We start from the raw sequence: 20,971 nt of genomic DNA, 5'->3' as shown, positions 1-20,971 counted from the left end.
GATCTTTTAATATTGAAGGAGCAGTTTGAACCACAAGTTTCTGATCCAAATATCTAAACATCTCTATCCGTATTTGGATGTCCAGAATAGAGGGCAGATTTTCGTTTTCCCCAATAGTGCTGAGCTTTCATCAGCCATTGTTCACAGTCTGCAGTAGTTGGCACCACCCGGGAATGTGTGGGGATGACACAGTCCTGAAGTGAGTAAGCCAAGGAAAGGCACACTGCCAAACTCATAGGCTGTAGTTGCACGCTGGTTGCACAGCCTGGTGCTAACTGGGCAAGGAAAGAAGGAAGGATGTRGCATATTTCTGCCTTCCCTGGTCCTAGTAAATCTGCATTCAAACAATGCTAYATTCCCAGTTTCCTCCCTTTCATCTGCTGCTCCACTGAAGGATAAAGTTTAGAAAGTGTGGAAGATACTGCATTAGGTTTTCTTCCCTCCCACACCATTTGGGTATTGCCCTAGTTAAGGTACCAGTGTACAATGTCTTGGGAGTGTTAAACCAAGATCCCTTACCTACAATGGCCGTAGGGATTGTGTTTGATGGGAAGGAGAACATGCTCGATGGCAACAGTCAAGAGAGCAGGGTCATGCAGCTTGAGTTGTTCCCCAATTTCTGTATGCATTTACATTGCTTTATAAACACCAGAAGTATATGTACAGAATGGTGCATGTGTATGTACAAATTGTCCTTGAGGGATTATTAGTAATTCTTGTTGGTTTAGCTAATGAGCAGCAGACCAAACACAAAAATCAAGATATTTACATAGCAGCAGTGGTCTCTTACAGGCTTGAATAATTGATTTCCTTAGGCCTTAGTATCTTTAGCTCAAGATTCAATCATGTACCTCTCACATGARTATTTTTATATCCATCAATAGTCCTCATGAAGCTGATCAAATCCACACTGAGCAATTATGACTGAGGAAGATTTACTCTCACAGCAGGGGGCTGCAATGTGGAGAGTACATTGGAAAACACACAAATAACTAGTTCAGCCATTTGGACTGCATTTGGATCCCAAGCTGTGCTTTGGCTCTTACACTTAAAAACCCAAGATGTGATAGCTTTAGAGGCTTTTGATAACCTTTAGCCATAGAAGCCTTAACAAAACAAATTGCTTTGCTTTTGCTTTTAGGAACTCTAATGTGTATTTCAATTCTATTCCCAGCGGGGCTTTTTTTTTTTTCCTTTCTCAAAAAATACATCATTATGTGTTTTTTATGGGGAAGTACTGCTTGAAAGGTAACAAGAATCAGCTTGGTACCTGCAGTTTTCAACTGGATTCAGTAACCCAGGAAACCCCTYGTATTAAGCAAATTGCAGCAGTATCAGCTAACAAATATGTAAAGTATTCTGGGTAGGGCTTGCAAAGGAACTTAAGGGGAATTCTTAYCAGTGAGACTTGGACAAAGACATTTTTTAGGGCCTCTTGCAAAAGAGAAGGTTGTATTTACAGGAAGCTGAGAGTTGTTGCACCCAGTATTCTTTACTACTTCAATCAGTAGATAATTGCCTATGCAATTAAATGGCACTTCAGTTGCACTTGTCTGGCCTAAGTTTCCTGGCTTTGACAGACTAAAATCTTTCAGGGCCCAGTATTTTAYCCCTGGCAGCTATTCATATACCCTGTTCAAGTCTCCTCCTGTCTTCTCTCTGTCACACCAGTACCTCTGCAGTCTCACAATCAAGTGTTCCTCTCAGCATTTTTGTCACCATTTTGTCCACTGTCTCAGCTACCTTTCAAAAACATGGGCAGTAGAGTGGCAGTGTCCCGCTGTGCTGCTGCCAGCCTTTCCAGTGCTGTATGCAAGAAGGCAAATCATTTGGGTCCCATGGGTGCACAGAAAAGCTTTCTTGGCTGAAGGCTTTGTGCTGCAGCTTTTAAGGGGTAGCTAATTTTCAGCCCTTCTCAGGATAGCAGAGCCATTGGGAGTGGCTGTTTTGCCCATTGCATTGCACTTGGTTTTCTGCCTGGGATTTTCCAGTCTCTTCACCTGTCATTAGAACAGGAATACCATGTATTAGCCAGTGTTTCAGCATGTGCCTGAACAGTGACTCGGTGGTGGTGGCTGCTGCATTGAGGCAGCATTTGTCTCATGGCAGTAATATTTGGAAGTGCAGCTGCCGTATTCCTGCACAGACAGGACTAAGACAAAGCTGCTCCTACAGTTCCATCATAAAACAACTACATTTAGGTCAATCCTGTTATCAATGTGGAAACCAGAATGGAAGACAAGAGAGGCCCATTCAGGGACAGAGMTTGGTGCAGTCCAGTGCCCAGGAATTCAGAGTGCATTAACAGAAACCATTATGTTTGATCCCAAAGCCCAAGTAAAAGGTTATTTAGCCATTGTAAGTATGATTGCTGTTATGATGAATGACAGTAAGTGGCTTTCAGTCTTTGATTGTTAGCTGGAAGGACAGGACTTGGTTTMTCTTTTGCTGTTGTTTTCTGTGATAACAGAATAATGGTGTTTAAAACCAAATAGCAGTCCCAAGCTAATCCTTGTGCTAGATTAATGCAAATTCCAGGGAATTCTGTGAAATCCATACCAAAGGACTCATCAGACTGAAAGACAGGGGCATCCACACCAATCATGTCTCTYTGACAGCTTGTTTCCTGGAAGGAATATTGTCCAAAGGCTGAGCTGCAGGCTTGGAAGTGTGCCAGAAAAAGTAGCCAGGGCAGTCACTTTTCCTTTTGKTATTTTGTCCCTTAATGGATGATGAGAGGAGATATCATCACCACTGATCCTTGGGGGATGGCAGACTATGTGGTGACAGGAAGGCTCAGGAGATCTGTGTTAAGTGATTTTTTGTTAGGCACACGATTTTTTTTGGTGAGTCTCTTTGTAGGGCCTCTCCTGTGAGGACAGAAGTCTAGTAGAAGAACAGACCAGAGGTTCCCTGTTTCATAAAGTAATGCTATATGGTAGCTTTTATCTTCCTCCTCTTTTTGAACAGAATAAAGGTGGAAGGGGAGAAATAAGCCCTTTGAAATGAAAAAAAAGAAGAAATTAGCACCCGAGTGGAAGGTGGTAATTGGTTTGTTTCAAAAGGATCAGCACAGTAGACCTGTGAACAAGTTATTCTGCAAGCCCAAGACAAGCCCAGGAGATGGTGGTCCTTGCTGGGTGTGGGTCTGCTAGTGGGCGTGCTCTGATCTGTCTTGTAGCTGCCAACATGTTTCTTGTCCAGCGGTTTGCAAAGAYTTCCTTTAACTAAATAAACGAAATGCCAGTGTGTGCCCCAGAGCCCCTGCAGGGCGGTCTCACCTCCCTGTCCAGTGGCAGTGGGGCAAGCGTTAATACATTCAACAAGCTGATTTCTCACAATTGAAAACCTTGTTTTTTCACTTCTCATGGCAGCTAAACTATTGCCTGCTCTGAGGGGAGCATTTCTCCACTGAAAGATGTCCAGGTGACACCATTTTGTTTCTTTACAGTGGCTCTGAGAAAGGAAGTAGTGTGACAGAAACACCAGTAATCAAAAAGCATAATGGACTKCATCTCGCTCTCCCAGATGCTCATGATACCGATTCTGGTAAGGAAACATGATTTGTGCTTTCCTGTCCTAAATACCTGCTTTTGTGAGAGGTGAATGTTTCATTTTCTCTGGAGAGAGTGGTGGYCTGCACGTGTCTGTGTTGCTGTGCTGCTGGTCAGGAGGTCAGCCTCCATGGCCAGCTCYGCAGCAGAATGAGTCACTGTGATTTGCCTGTACCTTGGCTTCCCCTTGCAGGAGAACAGAGAGGAGTTTCTGCTTTTTCTTACAAAGCTCTCTAAGATGAKCATGAAAGGTATTAGATTGGAATTCTGTACCCTTTTACAAGGACTGTATAATTCAGTTCTTTTTTTTATTATTCCTTCCCTCCCTCACCCTGCCTCCCCATTTAATCCCTTTTAGATGTCCTGATCGAGCCAGCTGCTATTGTTGGTTTTGGAAAGCTGAGTGAGAGTGTCAATTCCTATTAGATGGTGATTTGCTTTGGGATTTGTGCATAAACTTTATTATATGGTAAATACATATTTACAGTAACAGATACAGTCAAATGGAAATAACTGAGACATCAAAGCTGATCTTGGCAGTAAGGGGGGAAGGAAGATTTCAGAGAGCGCTGCTGATTTGATTTTTGTTATAAGTCTCATGATATTTGGTGCTTCCTTTAAAACCCTAACTCAAAATAAGATGGTAATGTGAGAAACTTGAGTTTTATTTAACTTGTAGGATTTTTTAAGGAATCAAATGTCTATCCCTGTGGATGTGGAAGAAACACTTGCAAAGAAAGTCAACCTTAGACTCAGCAACTGGACAAGAAAAAAGAAGTAACATACAAGTCTTATGGGTCTCTAGGGAATTAGGAACTGTCTGAGTCTTAATTGTGCTGTGTGCTGTATGCCATGGTGCTGCCTGCCAGAAAGGGCCAATTAATGTAAAGTACAAGCTTCGAACCAGCTTTTCATGCACCTAAAGTGATTTGCACTGAATGCAGTTTGGTTTTAGCCAAGAAATATATTCCTCCTCCACTTTGAGAATCCAGGTTTCCATGCTAACATGGTTGCCCCCACAGTGGATGTAAGAATGGAGCTCGTACTGAAATTACACCACCCACCTCAGTGTGGGGCTGGCACTGGCTGGTTTCAGCAGGGGTCTGTGGCTCCCTTCTCTGCAGGCTCTGAGTGCTGCTGTTCTCCATCTGCAGAAGGGAGGCAGCTGGGTCTGCTGTCCCTGTTGGGAGTCTCTTTGAAGAGAGGGRTGGGTGAGATTGGAGGGTACAGCTCTAGCCCCTCTCACCCTTTTGCTTCCCTGAAGCTGGGGCTGTGGCTGCCTGCTTTGAAGGAAAGGGGAGGGCTGATATTTCTGCATCGATGTGGAGCAGGCACTGCTCTCTTGTGAAATCCCCCGGGAGCACACAGCAGCATCGCTGTAATGCGCAGGCGCTCTGTCATCTCTGGGCTCATCACTGAAGGGTGGGGGTTACTGTGGCCGGGTTTGACACTGGCCTCTCCCTCAGTTAGACCACAATAAGATTATTTGCTGTGCCAGAATTTTAGGTTTGCTGCCAGAAAGATTAATTCCTCTTTATTTTTCTTCATCTTCTCCTAACTGAAGCAGTGTTTCTAACTAAATTCACTGATATCAGTCAGCTGCCTTGCTGCTTCATTCTTTTTCTGATTTTGTCTTATCTTATAATGCTTTTGCCTGAAGTGATTTAGRCTTGGGAATTCTGTGTTTCTTATAAGCCTAGTAAATCTACTGAGCTACATTTCTATTTTGATAGCAGTTTTCTCATAAATGCAAAATATTAAACTTGGTCTTTTTGGTCTTAAAACACCATAGAACAGTGCTTTAAAATTATTTAGATATGTTTTGTATGGCTTATGTGCAGAGCTCATCACAGCAATATCAGTTTGTTATTTTTATGAGTTATTTCCAAAATGTGCAGAGGGCTTTATTGTAAAATGTGAAGTTTATATTCTGTCTAGTGGAGCTGTTAAATGGAGAATGAGACTGCACTAAAATAACAAATTGATGTGATATCTTCTTATGCCAACATTTGCATGTATTTTGAGGCATGACATTAAAGTTCTGCGAGACAGGTTTTGTGGGGAGGTTTTTTTAGCCTATAAAGATCTGTGTTTCTTTAGGAAGAGATATCTTATAATGAGACATTCAGATACATTTTTTTAAATGTTTCTTGAAGTTTTTCCATCTCCTTCCTCCACCCCGAGGTCAGAGTCCTGCCTGTGTGTGACACATGCTGACCTCCTCTCTCAGAATAACCTGTGTTAGAGGTAAACTCTTTTGTGGCTGGAGTAGCCATCAGCCCATCCCTGGGGGCTTGCCTGAGATTGAGATGTGGCTGAGCCCCTTTCAGTCCAGAAGGGCCASGCTGGCAAAAACCTTCTCTTTACAGAGTTTATTTGGTCAGACAGGCTTTAAGGAGAGCTCCTGTTAGCACCCCAGCAGAGGTGGGTGGGGACAGAGGTGGCAAAAGTGGAGGTATGGGTTGGCTTGGAGAGAGTCTGATCATCTGGTGTGTATGTGTCTAGAGCGAGGAGTGTGTCTGTGTCTGAGGACAGGCAGGGATGGTGTGGTCTCTGCTTAGTGTATTTTGCTTCCTCGTGTAGGCTGGAAAAGAAGGAAAAGAAAGTAAACATCAAAGGACTGGAATGCCAAGGGCTGTTAAATGCAAACAGCTTCCACTGTAAATAGTGGTGTAACTCAGGTCTCATTTTTCTGTCTGTGCAGATGCCCACTGCACTGGGCAGGGTCACTCTCAATCTCAAATTCCCCTGTTGTCATCTACTGGGATAATGAAGATAAGAGGAGCAGCTAACTTGGTTTTCTTTGAGAGCAGCTGTGATGTTATATTCCTGTAAAGTCTGCTTTGTGAAGGAAGGATGCTTTAGCAGATTCTAAGTACTGCTTAGGCAGTGTGTTAACCTCTCCAAAATGCACAAAGGTGCCTTGCAGTGATACTGTTTTCTTGGATTGATTTGCAAGGGAAAGAGGATTTCCCTGAGCTCTGTGAGAATGTGAATAAGACACCAGCCCATCTGCCCACCCAGTGCAAACAGCCCAGCATTACATATGGGTGCTTACAAGCTCCACAAGCCTCCCTGGGAGAGGGCAGTCTTGGCAGAAAAATGTGATACTGAAAGTTGCTTTCAAAGCATGCTAATATAAGAATCTGATTAGGCTGACTGCACAATCCAAAAAGCAYATGTAATTTTTTCCAAGTTAGCCAATGCAGAAGGCAAGAAATCTGCCCTAACTTCTAAGCTCTCCTAATAACATCGCTAGCTGTTCATGTGTCCGTTTTTTTTTGTCTCTGCGCTGCAGAGAAGCTGTCTGTATTTTGGATGGCTATTCTGGGGGTAAATGCTTGGTGGTGTTCCCTGTGTCAAACAGCTCTAGTCTGAATTGAATTTCTGTGAGTTTCAGTGAAATTTCTCACAGGTGGAGATAGGGATGGGGGAGAGGAGTGTGAGTGGGCAAGGCAGGGGGAGGAATCTCGTGCAATGAAACAGGCTGAAGGTGGATCGGTTAAATAAACTGTTAAATACAATAAATTCTCTCTGCAAAGCTGAATGGCTTTTACCCATACCGTTAAAGCCATAATTGCTACATTACTGCACTGTCATCTCTTGGAACATTAGATCAGGAATGTCTTTGAAAAGATGTAGGAATTTAAGAAATGCTTCTGGGAAGAAGACATTTGCATTTTCCAAGGGATCCGTGGGAGGCGCCTGCTGCAGGGCTGTTTTGAAGTTCTCCTGCTTGAGATGAATGACATTAGTTAGCGATGAGATAATAGGACAAATATTTCCCATCGAAGTTCTGGGCTTGGAGTTGCAGTTGTGGTCTCTCCAAAGCTGTGACATTCTCACCTCGGGTTAAGCAGAAGCTGGAGCCATGTCCCACCTCACAAAGCACAGGCGTAAGGCAGAAACGTGCTTCCCCTCATGCCTGGTGTGAGGCTGGCTCCCTGCTTGGTGTCAGGAGCASAGATGGCCCGGTGACCACGCTGGGGACCGCAGGGTGATGTGTAGGTCTGCTGGTGAGGAGGTGTGGTTTGGCAACCCTCTCTTCAGCACAGTCCAGCTGGAAAAGCATGCTGTCCCTCTCAGAGAGACCATTAAGTGCATATGYCCCGTGGCTGTGGGAGAGAAAAAGTGGGATTTTAACTCTAGGATCTTGTGGTTTGTGAGGTCAGCCTGTAACGACAGATTCAAGAGTAATGCTAATCAACGCAAGAGCTTCAGTCACAGCAGCTCTCCAGAGAAAGAGCTTATCAGCCATAAAACCACATTAAAACCTCTGTATATTAAAATATTTCTCAAAGCTTTCCAAAGTGAGCTCTGAAATCTCATTTCGTAGCTTCTTATTTTGTTTCCACCCTCTTGATACCTCTCTGGGAGGTTAGCTCACCAGTATAATCCCATTTGCTGTACTGGAGAATGTGGTCTCTGCTCATGCAGCCCTCCTGGGACAAGGTTKTGATGTGATGTTTTGTCCCAAAGATGTGGGCGCCAAATACTTTATTCTTGCGTAAATGTTACAGTGCATACTAAAGGTTAATATAGTCAAGGCTCTGAACTCCTCGCTCCCTAAGGTTAAATGAAAAACCACACTGCCTCTAAATCAGTAGAAAAATATTGATGTCACTTGAAATGCATGTGTGAATGGGGCTAAGCTACCTTGTAATGCTGTATGAATTTTTTACCTTAGTGGGGCACATTTTGTCATTGTGTGGTGATTKCTCTTACAAAATGGGCATTTGTGGAAAATATTTGATGCTATTGTTMTGCTTCCCTAAATGAGCAAAATATAGTTGCTTCCTTGATGAATGCTAAGCAGACCTTTATAAAATTACTGTCTGTCTCTTAATTTGCTTGTTTGAGGTGCAGCCCTTGGATAATTTAGTGGGGCTTTTTTCAGTAAATTAAATGAGAGAATGGTCAGTACCTCAGCAGGTCAGTACCTCTCTCTTTTATAAAGCATGGTTCTCCAGTTTGTCATGCCAAAATTTAGCAGAGTTCTTATTACATAAAAGCTGATGCAGTGAGTGGAGGATCAGACCTGCTACCTTAACGAGTCAAAGAAATATCTAAAGAAGTATAAAATACAAAATTATTGTTTGTTTGGTTCATAGGATCTCAACGAGCCTCTTCCCTTGCTGCATCAAGACTGGAACAGGCCATGTCTGAAATAACCATGCAGAGCAGCACAATGAAGCAGGGACCTGTGAAGCTATGGACAACTCTTGAACAAATTTGGCTACAAGCTGGTAAGTCCTGGGCCACCTGGAGTTCTTTTTTCCCTCCTGTGGCGAATCAAATGACGTAAGTATTAACAGAGAAGTTGAAGTCATTAGTTGAAAATTACTCTATTCCAGCAGAAATCTGCCTGTCTGTSCCAGATGATTTTTGAAACATCATTTATTTGGTTTTGACCAAAACCCCCCACTCTAGTAGTATGATTTTTCAGCTCACCTTTGTTTTTCCAAAATGTGCAGAAAACTTCAGTCATCACTRTAATATGCTTTTTGAAAAAGAGGGCAGGTAGTGCTTCATTAACAAACAGGAGTTCATAGGGACAATTGTTTCCATTCTCCTTTTCCTACATGCTTTCCTGTAATAAGACTGGGAAAATCATKACTTAAATGTAATTTGGAGTTGGAGCTTTCCAATCCTTGCTGAAGTTTAAGTGAAGATTATTAGAAAGAGCAAGTCCTCCACTCTGTCCTTGACTGTTTGAACCTCCCAAGGTCTTGTAGGTTGAGTATCAGTTTGAGACACTGATGTGGAGATACTACAATAGGGYGAGCACACAAAGGGAAAAGAAAACAGTGAGGAGAGACTCTATCCACACGCGATCTCCAAACCCATGGAGGGGTTTTATGTAGGATATTTGGTGAGGAACAGAGTTGCCCAGCACATTCTGCAATTTGCATTCCAGCATTTCAGAACTGTTAAGAGTTCTGACCCTGCCATTTTGTTTTTAGAAGACACAGCTTTTCTTCCATAACTGGGCTCACAGTTGTGCCCCTGAAATTACCTTTGAGTGCTGTGATTGCTTATTAGATGTCTCATCATTTGCAATGAAGAAAGAAAAGCAGAACCCTCTGGAAAGTTGCTGATGGTTTTCTGTTTTTCATGAGGGAGAACCTTTCAAATTCTCATTTAGCTCATCTGTGCAATTGACAGTTTTCACATAAGACCTGGCCATCTCATCCTACTTTTCAGCAAAGATTTTTGTAGCTGTTTTTCTGGGTGATTTCCTACCAATTAGACTTTAGTTCTAGAACAAAATATATGACATTGTTTTTGCTACAATTTGATTGTTATTAAAGAACAAAAGAAAGTCACCTTATGGAATGCATCATCCTTTAAGTTAATCACATGTGTTTGCCTTAATGACCTGTTTAGATGTAAATTTCAGTGATGTGCTGTGGGCTTCTAAATCACCAGTAAGATTTTGCCTTTTTTCAGTGTATACTGCTGATTTAAGGCTGCAGAGAAGACTGGTGGGAAGCAAAATAAATGGAGTTTATTATGATGAGAACTCAGGTGTCTGTTGTCCATCATCTTGCAGATAGCTCAAGGCAGTTTACATTTTTGCTGCTGTCTGAAAAGACAAAAGCAATAAAGACCTAGTGCTTGCTGTGAATTGCTATGATTGCTTTTCAGTGTGAATAGTGTGCCTTTCTTAAAGGTGTTAATTAATTCTTTTAGATAGAATTTATTTTTATAAGCTGTAACTTTTCTGTCTTACCACTTTTTAAACCTGCGCTTTGCTTCATGCTTACTTTTAGCTGGACTTGATTCAAGATTGATTTTTTGAAAACATATACCTTCAGCTGCTCAGTAATTTCATTGCTGAAGTCAGTTATTGTTATGGATGCAGCTTAATGAGCACCTGCTGAGGTACTGACCATTCTCTTCTCACAGTAGTGTGAAAGCTGCTGCATTCTGGTATCCTGAGGGATGAAGAGTGATGCACCTATTTTGGGGTAGTCTTTACACTCTATGGAGAAGGTCTATGGTGCCTGAATGATTAGAAGACTTCTTGGAAATGGGCTCATCTTACATTGGGCCTAGAGAATGGAGTAAACCAAAGGGTATCACTGACCTTCATGACTGGAATTTTTCCCATCTGAAAGGAGGGGAAAGGAGGAACAAGTATACTTGTAAGAAGTTAGTAACTTCCAAAATAGAGAGATTTCATAGACAACTAATAAAACAGAAATGTATGGTTAAAGGAAGTTGATCTAGTCGGGTGGTTTTGCGTTATGGCTCACCCCAAAATAAATGGCTGTGGAAAGCACAGGCGATTATTGTAACATTCTGATGCCTGTATATGGAGTCCCTTGATATTCATGAAAGKTCTGCATCAGTATGCTGTAGATTTTAATCAGGTTTGGCTTGGACTTGTCCTTCCTCAATCAATGACTCATCTTGACTCCAGGCAAATTGCCTAACTTTTTCATACCTCWGTGTCCTATCTCCAAAGGGAAAAACGTTAATCCGCCTTTGGGAAATGACTCGTGTGTTGTTGTTTTTGTTGTCATTAACACTTTGACCTTTTTAGCTCAAGGTGACTCATAAATCCATAGATAAAATTATTACAATTTCCTAACCTCATACTACAGTAAATTTATAACACAGCATCCGTCCTTCTCAGACACTCACAGGGCACAGCTGGCCGTGTCTCTGTTCACAGGTACGGATTGAGAGTGCCAGGTTGCARTTGTGCCTGGGTTCCCTTAGAGTCAGGTCAGTTCCCACTCCTCCTCATATCCCAGGGCATGAAAGCTAGTGGTGCCAACCAGCTGGTCCAGTTAGAGCTTTGTGCACTGAGATTGCAGAGAGGCACACAAAAGCAGCTATCCCACAGATGTGCAAGGCTGCTCTTACAGCCCTCCAGCAGTCAGGCCAAGGCCACAAAGGCAGCACAGTGTAAAAGGGACTGTTAGTGGGTGATGGCTATCCAGTGATGCATACATGGGGGAATCCTTACTGTGTCATCCTCCAGCTGCAGTAGGACTCTCTGCCTCATACAGAAGTGTCCTCACTCCCTCCAAGGGGGAGACCCCTTGCTCCCTTAACAGGTTTCACAATTATCTTATAAGAATGTGTGTGTTCCTTTGAGAGTGGCTGAAGGGGAGACTGAACCCTGTACAAATCGTTAATCCCTTTTGTGCTGTGATAAAGGTASTTATGTCATACGTAAGAGGGCATAGACTTAGTGGTTTTATCTATCTTAGTGGTTTTCTGGGCTTCTGACAAGCATAGTTTCGTATGGAAGACAGTAAAGCATCTTTGGATGTGCAGCTGCTAAGTCCAAATGTGCTGCACGGTAGCAGATGCTGTACCTTGTCTTTTYCAGCAGCAATGCCTAGTGATCTTTGGCAAGCTAATTTTTTGTAGCTTCCTGTAAACAAAGAGCTGCTTGGCGGATCTGTGGTCTCTAGAAAGAATCCTTTCCTCTGTCAAGCATAAAATAAAACTAAATTCTCGCTGTTAATCTCATGCCCAGCCATCTCTTTCCAGGACCACCTGGGAGTACAGTCATCTGCAGCAGGGAACTTGACACCTTTTCCTTAGTGGGCTTCCATGCCTTCCTGTTTTCTGCATAGGGAGTCACAGTTAATTTTGGAAGAGTAGAATGCTGTCCTCAAAGACTTGAGAGGTTGTCCATTCCCTGCAGCAGGCATGCTTGGAATACTAATAGGCATATTCTGTTTCCAAGTGTTCTGCAGCAAGGATTGTTAACATAGCTTGTCTGGTCCCTTTTAACAATACCCCCCCCCAAGCACTCTTGAATGTAATGGCTGTTTAAAAAGAGTCATCTCGGAACACTTTAACATTTTTGAGCCTAAACATTATTCTTGGCCCTATGTCTGAGAAACAGCTCATTTCAGGGAGTTCTTAGGAACAGTGCTACAGTGCATATGCTGTGGTGGTGCAGCTCCAGGAGAGGTGGTCATTATGCAATCCATATGCTCATTTCTCCTCTTTGTTCTACTTGTCATAACTGAGAGCTTGAAATCAAGTTTGAGAAGAGAGGAAAAACTTCAGTGGCATTGGTAAAGCTTGTTAACTCCTCCCTCTTCCTGCAGGAACAGCTGCAAGGGGAATCCTAGAGATTACTACTGCTAATACTTTTAAAAATCATGCCAGTACTCCTCCTTTTTGTTTAGAAAATAGAGTCATGCTGTTTGGCTGAGGAAAATATACTTGAAATCGTTCAAATTTATGACCAGAATTTACCTTCATTCGACATTTTTATAAGATCACTTTTGACCCAGAGAGCAAAGCATGTCAGTATTGGAAAAAAATAGTGTTAATAGTTCTAAGCTCTTTGAGTAACTGGAATGATTTCTTATCTGAAGTATGTGTGATTATATTTCCAGGCAGTAATAACTGTATGCTCTATTTATACAGAACATTTTAGAATAATAAGAGTTCTAGTATTCAAGCTYCTATTACCGTATTATTTTAAGCTTTACTTAAAACTACAAAGTCCACTTTGTTTGTCTTTACTAATAGTTTATATCTGACAATTTAGCTTCTTGACTAACCCAATACTTTACCAAATATGGCCACTTACAGCAAAKTAGGTCTGGTAATTTGATCTAAGTTTGGCTAAATGCCTGCTAAGCTCAGCCTGTGAACCTCACCAGGTAGACCCTAAGGCTGAGTTAAAGGATCATTTAGAGAAAAATGACCAAGATACCATTCTRGGTACTCACAGTGGGGCTGGAGTGGGCCACCTGCTGTCTCAGTAGCATGCTAAAGTTTAACYTAGGAAAAATAGATTATACTGAACATGCCACAAACAAGAAATGCAAAGAGAGCCAGTGCAGCAGGGAACAGTGAGCTAATGGAAAAACATCTGCTCCCCCGAGTTATGTACAGCAGGAACTTTTTTTTTTCCCTTTCGCAAAACACTTGTGATTTATTTATTTTATTCCATATGGGCTAGTTCCTGGGAAAAAGCTGTGTTAGAGGAGATGGGCTTTGTTCCACGAGAACGTGTCATCGGGGCCAGTGGGCTGAAGTCTCCAATGCGCTGGCTCCCGGTCGCAGAGCTGGATCCTGGCAGCAGCCAGGGGTGCAGCCAGGCCCTCCCCTGCTGCCCCCCTGCTCACCCAGCACAGCTTATGTTCACACAGCCTTCACATGGGCACTTCAGTGTTCYGCCTTCTCCAAGCTTTTAGCAATCCTAAGCCCCCACAAGTTATTAGCTCTGATATTAAAGGTGTTTATCATGGCCACGAGATATCTTTATGGACATTGCCAGAATAGCTGGATCAGATACTGTCTTGTGATGCAGCACTGTTGTTGAACCAATTCTGATATTTTTCTTTCTTTCTTTTTTTWAAGTTCTTTCAAATTTTAAAATTTCAAATTTAGAACTTCCCCATTCATCGCTTGAGTGCTTGACTTTCATAAAGACTGCTAATTTTTGTGTCTCTTTACAGTGACACAAAGTACTATGAAAAGGTGGAACCTGATGAGGGGAGCAAGAGACAGTCCTTTATAACACTTCCATTACTAAGGAGAGTAACAGTGTACTGCAAAGGTGGCTCCCCTGCAGTATTTACTTACTGGGAGGGATTAGGAACACTTCAACTGGAGATAGAAATGGTAAAGTGAACTGGTTTGGTSCCCTTTGAAGTGTTACTAATGAAGTTAAGAAGCCTGCAGTGGTTCTGCTGAGCCTCCTGGCTTAGCAAGCTCTGTTCTAGACTTGTGGTACAGAGACAAAGACCACCAAATCCCCTATTTCTCTTCATCTGAACATCCTCTAGAGAGATTAATAAATTTTGTTCTACACTCTCCGGTTTGACTTACTTTATTTTCTGTTAACAATGAATTTAAAAAGTCAAAAGGATTATTACAGCCCTATCAGTACAGGGCATTTTGGATTGCCTCCTCCATTCCTGAGGCTTCTGGGTGTTTCTGATTGCTGGAGCAGGATGTGAAGCTTCATGGACTGGTAATCCTTTGGCATGGATAGTCTTCAAAGAGTACATACCATTTCTCAAAATCTGGGACATGCAAACATTCACATAGATCTTGAACACTAACCTGGGAAGAAAACAGGCAGGAGCTATCAATGCTTTTTGTTAAGCATTCAGTAGAAATTTGCCAAGAGATGGAGAGAAACCTGTCGCATTGCCAGAGAGTGACTGAGGGAACCAAAAAGGTGCTATCATTTCCTCAGTTGGTCAGTATAGACAAGTGATAAAGTGTACACAGTGGTGGAGAAGGAGGTAGGACATTTATTCATACCAGAGACAGAAAACAGGAATTTATGCTTGACTGGGCTGTGTAGTCATGTTTTGACTGCACCATTTARTGTAGAAGGTAGCTTGTGGCATTTCAGTGCTGCTTCCAAAAACTTTCACTCTAATGCTGCCTTTGTAAATAAAGAAGCTTGGTGGTCCTTTCAAGCCCTGTGAGACCCGAAGTTTAGGAGTTTAAAGCCAGTCCCTGGACTTCAGTTTGCATGCAAAGAAAGCCTTTGAGACTATAAATCTATTGCCTCATTCAAAAGAGCAAGTGGCTGAGCTCAGGTATATGGGAGCAAGCAGAAGTTTCTGTACTTCATTTCTGTATCAAACGTTTGCATCAAATGAAGTTATTGTAGTCAGGATATGCCTTGAGGAATCTTCTGTCTAATCTGCCACGAATTGTCAAGCTGCTGCATGGGGGGTGGTGTCATAGCATGGAACAATGACTAAACCTCACCTGCCACAAAGGAAAGGCAGTGGGGGAMCCCTTTGTCATGGTAATAGCTCCGTAGTCACTGCTGATGGCAGAGGGAGAGAGCAAGGAAGCTTGGGTTTAGGTTGAAAACTCTGAAGAATGTCAGTACCAAGAACAATCTAGTCCAGYAGTTAGGGTTCATAAATGATTTCCCTGAAGCATTAACTCTTTCACAGGATAACAATTACCGATGTTAGATACATGTGTCAGCATGAGAAGGTATCCTCTGCTTTGGAGTGGAACTGGGTGCCATGTCTCTATAAGAGAACTTTGTCACAAAGGCTGTTAATTTGTTTAGATGTTATTTACAGCATAGTTAGGTTATATAGGGGCATAAGCTGATGAATCCAGTGGTCAGGAGGCTGCTCACCTGGGTAACATGAAGGCAGGTGTTTTGGTGCTTTCAGTACCACTGAGGGCTTTACCATGATAAATTTAATAGGTCCTTGTTTTTTGGGTTTGATTTCTGCCTCTAGCTGTGCTTCTATTCCATGTTACATAAGCATATCTTGTTAATCTGTAAATAAAATGAGTGTGTAATAGAAGTGAAAAATGAGTTTACAGAAAACACATTTTAATGCAGGCCTAAACGATGTCCTTTAATGTCTATTTTTAGCTGGGTAGCTAAAAATTTTAGCATTCCTTTCCTTTCATAACCAATAGGCACCCCTCTCATTCTTTTTTATGCAAATTAGGCCTCCCACACCATTAAATMTTTTTTATTGACTATTGAGCCTGCAAAGAAATGGACTGAACTTTAATATGYTACATTACCATACCATAAAATACAATTTGTAGATCTTATTTAGATTCTGTGTTGCTGCAGTTCCTCTAAATAATTGTTATTACTGAAGATTTACAGGCACCATTGAAAGAATAAGTGTTCTCTATTTTGCATGTGTTGAAACACGGGCTGTGCGTGATTTCACATCTAAACCCACTTGCTCCCAGTTCTGTTCTGAAAYGAAACAAGTCACATGATACTCTTAGTTGCTAATAGAGCTTTTAATATGGCAGTATCCAGAACTTCTGCTGGCTTCAAACAGTACCAGGATTTCACCCCTTCTTTTCTGCTGCTAAGTTTGTGCTAACTTTGGGAATGGAGTGCTCRTCTTCAGGCTGTGAATCGCTGCTTTGCACATCACCAGGCTTATTAATGCCACATGCATGGCATCAGCTGCCATGCAGCACTTGGCAGGAAAACGCTCTGTTCCTTGGGAGTGCAAGGAAAATACTGTCCTCCCACAAATTTTTGCATAAAACTGTGCACATATTCAGCTTGACAAGGTACATGGCCTTGCTTTGTGTTATTATAGATAGCTGCAGCCYCTTGGAGCCAAGGGAAGGGATGCATGCAGAGATTTTATGATTAACCAGAAAGAAATGTRTGAGTCATTTTGAAAGAGTATAACTCTTCTGAAGGAGCTAACATTTTGCTCATGTTGACAGCCTTGGAGAATGATATTTATCTTGTACCACAGCCTAGGGATGGCTGAGAAATATTCGAGCATTTTCTGTGCAATGCCTCACCCTTCTTCTAGGAGAGTCACCTCAGAAGTGGATGTTCAGTCACTTCAGTACAGGATCACTTTTAGTGTGCCAGTAGAATTGCTATTTGTGGTCGCAGTCTCATGTCAGATAGGCCAAGGTGGAGCCTTTCCATGGTCAGGGAGGACTGCCTTTGAAAGGCTTCCCTGCTCAYCTCTAGCAAGCTCCACATCACCATGCCAAGTCCCCACAGTCATCTTGGTTTCAAAATTGTAGAGTTTCAAAGCTATTCAATTTTCACTCTAATTTYCCCCCTCACAGAGGCTTCCTGAGAATATTCACTGCCTTTAAAAGTCAGGACATTTAAGGTTATGTCTAATTTCAGAATAGTTTTTTCTAAATCTGGAGCCTGAATTAGTAATTTGAATTGGACTTTTGAACTGTCAATGCTTACTGCATTACATCAGTTTAAAAAAAAAAAAAAAAGAGAGACACTGAATTTTTGCAGTGAGAACATGCAGAACACAAACAGGTTGTGGATCAAAGAGCAATGCCCACTATATGAAGAAAGAGAATTATTTTATCTACATACATGCTTTCATGTATGTGTATATATATGTGTGTATATACATAAAATCAGTTTCCCTTTTCAGTTACGTGTGGCAGTGAAAACTGAGTATCACTTTTGACCTTTTGAAAGAATTTAATATCTAATAAATCTATAATTAGAATAAACTATATAGAAGGGACTATTGGAATAGACAGTTGGAAGGGACCTACAACAATTATCCAGTCCAACACCATAATCATCTAGCCCAAATCATGAGAAATGTTGAAGTTCAACCATGAGATATGTTATGAAATTTATCATGAGAAATTATTTTAACAAGGTGACATTCAAACACATAAGTATGCCTCTTATATTTTTTTTCTAAGAAAACCACTAAGACAGTTGCAGATAGTTTAAGAAAGTAAATGAGCACTCTCTTCCAAGAACTGTATTCTGTTTCTCTGTAACGTATGAGGATGTAAGTGGGTGAATACACAATATAAATAAGTCTATATTATAAAAGCCTTTTGATTTTTAACAGTCTCTGCAAAATTGACAGTTGCTGCATAAACTTTCCAAATAAGCAGAGAAAAGCACTTTTAATCATCTTTTTAAATGTGAAAATCTTCTTTTAAGTATGTTATCTAGTGTCCAGCTCAGATGTATCCTATTACTCTGATATTTTTCAAGTTTTCAGTAGACAGTGGCTCGTTCTGTTCTTTTTTCCCCCCAGAAGATTTGGAAACACRTGTGATGACTCCAAGCAGCTACCAGCCCTGCTTCCTTAGGGCTCAGTTCAGCACTGTTTACTTTCCCAGGAGAATCCTTAAGGCTGTCCACTGTCAGGACACCATCCAAAGATGTCCATGAGCATCTCTATAGATCCCTTAGCATTAGGAAGAGATACATGCAGTGAATCCAGTCATGATAGTAAGCACTAGCCATAGTACTAAACACTGCAGGATCATGGCCTCACGTTTTAATATGCTTAAGGCAGATGATATATAATGAATATKAATAAAGGTCTCTGCTTCATTTCATCTAATGGTAGGGTGGTTTTGGCTTTATTTTTATGGCTTGGTGTTTTGTTTTTTCTTCAGCTGAACTCTTCCTGGAACAGCAGCATCTCAAAGAAGCAAGCTTTTGTACCCAGGAGGCAGCTAGTCTTTTCCCCACATCTCATGCTGTACTGTACATGCGTGGGAGGCTTGCAGAGATGAAAGGCAATTTGGAGGAGGCTAAGCAATTGTATGATGAAGCGCTCACAGTGAATCCAGCTGGAGTGGAAATTATGCACAGCCTGGTGAGTTTGCAGGGGCTCAGCTCCATTATAGTATTTATGTTCCTGATTAACTGTAATAAGAGGGGAAGAGGGCTCATGCTTGCTCTGGGTGCCATTGTCTTCCTAATCCTGAGAGCAAGTGACTGTTCCAAGARTAAATTGGGTAGCTTGAACCTCTATTTTAAAACTGGATTGAATTTTTAAACTAATTAGGACTTGTGTCAGAAGTAAATATTTTAATTGACAAAGGGTGATAGTTTTGGAAGTCAATTCACTGCTTTGTCTTTGCTGCTTTTTCTTCTAACTGTTATGCGTTTTAAATAAGCAATACACTGAAGTCTGAAAGAGCTGACCTAAATAACTATTATATATATACATATATGGGGTTTGTAAACCTTGGGCTGGTTTCTGTTTCTACTCAAATCAAGATAAACTATGAGTTTACAATAAAATTAAYCTGTTACTGTTTTAATCTGCGTCTTAGTTCCAGCCTTGTGTAGGGGCAGTGACTCCACATTTGTGGAGTTTTTTTTTTGTAATACTCCTACCCAGCAAGTRTTCTTTTTCTGTGGCACCAAGCCCAAAACAAACTGTTTTCCACACACAGGGCCTAGAGCTGAATAACAGTAATAATTATACAGGGAGCTTTGTGGAAGACCAAAACCCACTTCTTTTGTGAAATAACAGTTAATCATATTTCATCAATGGTGTGTTTTGTTAACTGTAGCCCTTACCAGGTCTCTCTGGAATTTTAGAAGTTTGTCTTGACTAATCTAATTTTTACAAGAATTCTATATCCATGTGACTGCTTAGTGTCTTTGCTAGCAGATTTGTATCTCCTGGAATAAATTTCGTCCTGATGAGGTTTGCTGGCACCTCCAAAACTGAAGCGATACCAGTGTACAAGAGGTCAAATGTTAAGTGAAGTTATAATTGAGAGAAAATAGTAGAACCTACAGGCAAAGGACAAGATATTTGGTAATGATAAATGTTCGGTACAAAAATAGCAAATGAATAGCTGGTGTATGTCAGAAGAACGTTCCAAGACTGCTATACACATGTCAGGCTTATATGGGGCAATAATATTACTTCATTCTTGTAACACAGCCTCTACAAATTCAGTCAGTAAAAACCTAGCTAGATGGAATGATATTCTTTGCTCTGTGTCRTGAATTCAGAGACGTCGCTGATACCAGAAAAGCCAACAAATTAGATACCAACATGATACTAATAGCTCTCATTTTTGTCTTATTTTATGGRCATAACCACATTCTGTGAAATTCACATTTCAGTTGTGTGCAATTCTCTGAAACTGTAGTAACTTGGAATAAAAATTTCCAAGGTGCTCATATCGATGTTCTCGCTGAGTTTACTTCAGAAAATGGCATCCCAATATRGCTTAGCTGTTTCTGAAAAGGAGGCTAAACAAGAGACCTTGAAGGCCTCTGCAGTATCTYCTTTACTGTACCTTAGTGTCTCCATGTTTTGTCAGGAATGGTAAYATATGAATGTGCTCTTTATCATCCCTGAGAGAATCCTTCCTAGGTTATCCAACTTGTAACCTTTAAAAAACACGTATGTGCTTAATAGATAATTTCTGAAAGCCCTAAGGAGTCTGTGAATGCTTATTTCCTTCAAACTCCAGTAATTTTCAAGAAGGGCAAGAGGAATGACCCTCATAACTGCAGGCCTGTCAGTCTCACTTCAGCTGACTCGTAAAATTATAGAGATTATTCTGKGAGTTAYTGAAAAACTCCTGAAAAACAGTGCAGTCATTGGTCACTGCCAGYATGGGGGCCTGAGGGCACCTGCTTTGGGGCAGCCCTGGGTTGTACCTACAGCGTGGGGCACAAGAGGCTGGAAAGCTGCTTCACAGAAAAGCATCTGGGGCTCCTGGTCASTAGCAAGTGAAACATGAGGCATCAGTGCCCTGGCAGCCTGGAGGGCCAACTCTGTCCTGGGGGACACAGGCACAGCATCGCCAGCCAGGCAAGGGAGGGGGATTGTCCCACTCTGCACTGCACTGGGGTGGCCTCACCTCGAGGGCTGGGAGCAGCTTTGGGTGATATAATATGAGAAGGATATTAAACTGTTGCAAAGTATCCAATGGTGGGCAACAAAGATGGTGAAGGATAGCTCCATGGATGGTTGAAGTGAAGTTACATGAGGGTCAGCTGAGGTCACTGGGTCTGTTCAGCCTCGAGGAGACTGAGGGGAGACCTCATTGTGGTTATAACTTCCTTGTGAAGAAAAGAGGAGGGGCAGGTGCTGATCTCTTCCCTKCAGTGACCAGTGACAGAACCTGAGGGAATGGCCTGAAGTTGTGTCAGGGCGGTTGAAGTTGGGTATTAGATAAAGGTT

The 20,971-nt window shown here is 41.7% G+C and overlaps 1 protein-coding gene across 3 annotated transcripts in view; it reads left to right on the top strand.

Annotated features, from left to right (window-relative positions):
* The window catches only part of TTC7A (tetratricopeptide repeat domain 7A), a 170,395-nt gene that overhangs the window by 110,753 nt on the left and 38,671 nt on the right, over window positions 1–20,971 (top strand). For all 3 annotated transcript variants that reach the window (XM_057371271.1, XM_057371287.1, XM_057371281.1), the window contains exons 17-19: window positions 3,452–3,549; window positions 8,666–8,800; window positions 18,429–18,631. In XM_057371271.1, the coding sequence (XP_057227254.1) occupies window positions 3,452–3,549; window positions 8,666–8,800; window positions 18,429–18,631 (436 nt within the window). The remainder of the gene's footprint in view (window positions 1–3,451; window positions 3,550–8,665; window positions 8,801–18,428; window positions 18,632–20,971) is intronic.

The sequence above is a fragment of the Malurus melanocephalus genome, unplaced genomic scaffold, assembly GCF_030028575.1.
Source record: "Malurus melanocephalus ecotype Western Australia unplaced genomic scaffold, MMel_1.1 scaffold_5, whole genome shotgun sequence".
Taxonomy (NCBI): domain Eukaryota; kingdom Metazoa; phylum Chordata; class Aves; order Passeriformes; family Maluridae; genus Malurus; species Malurus melanocephalus.
Note: the sequence above shows the minus strand (reverse complement) of the source record. Positions and strands in the feature narration are given on the sequence as shown.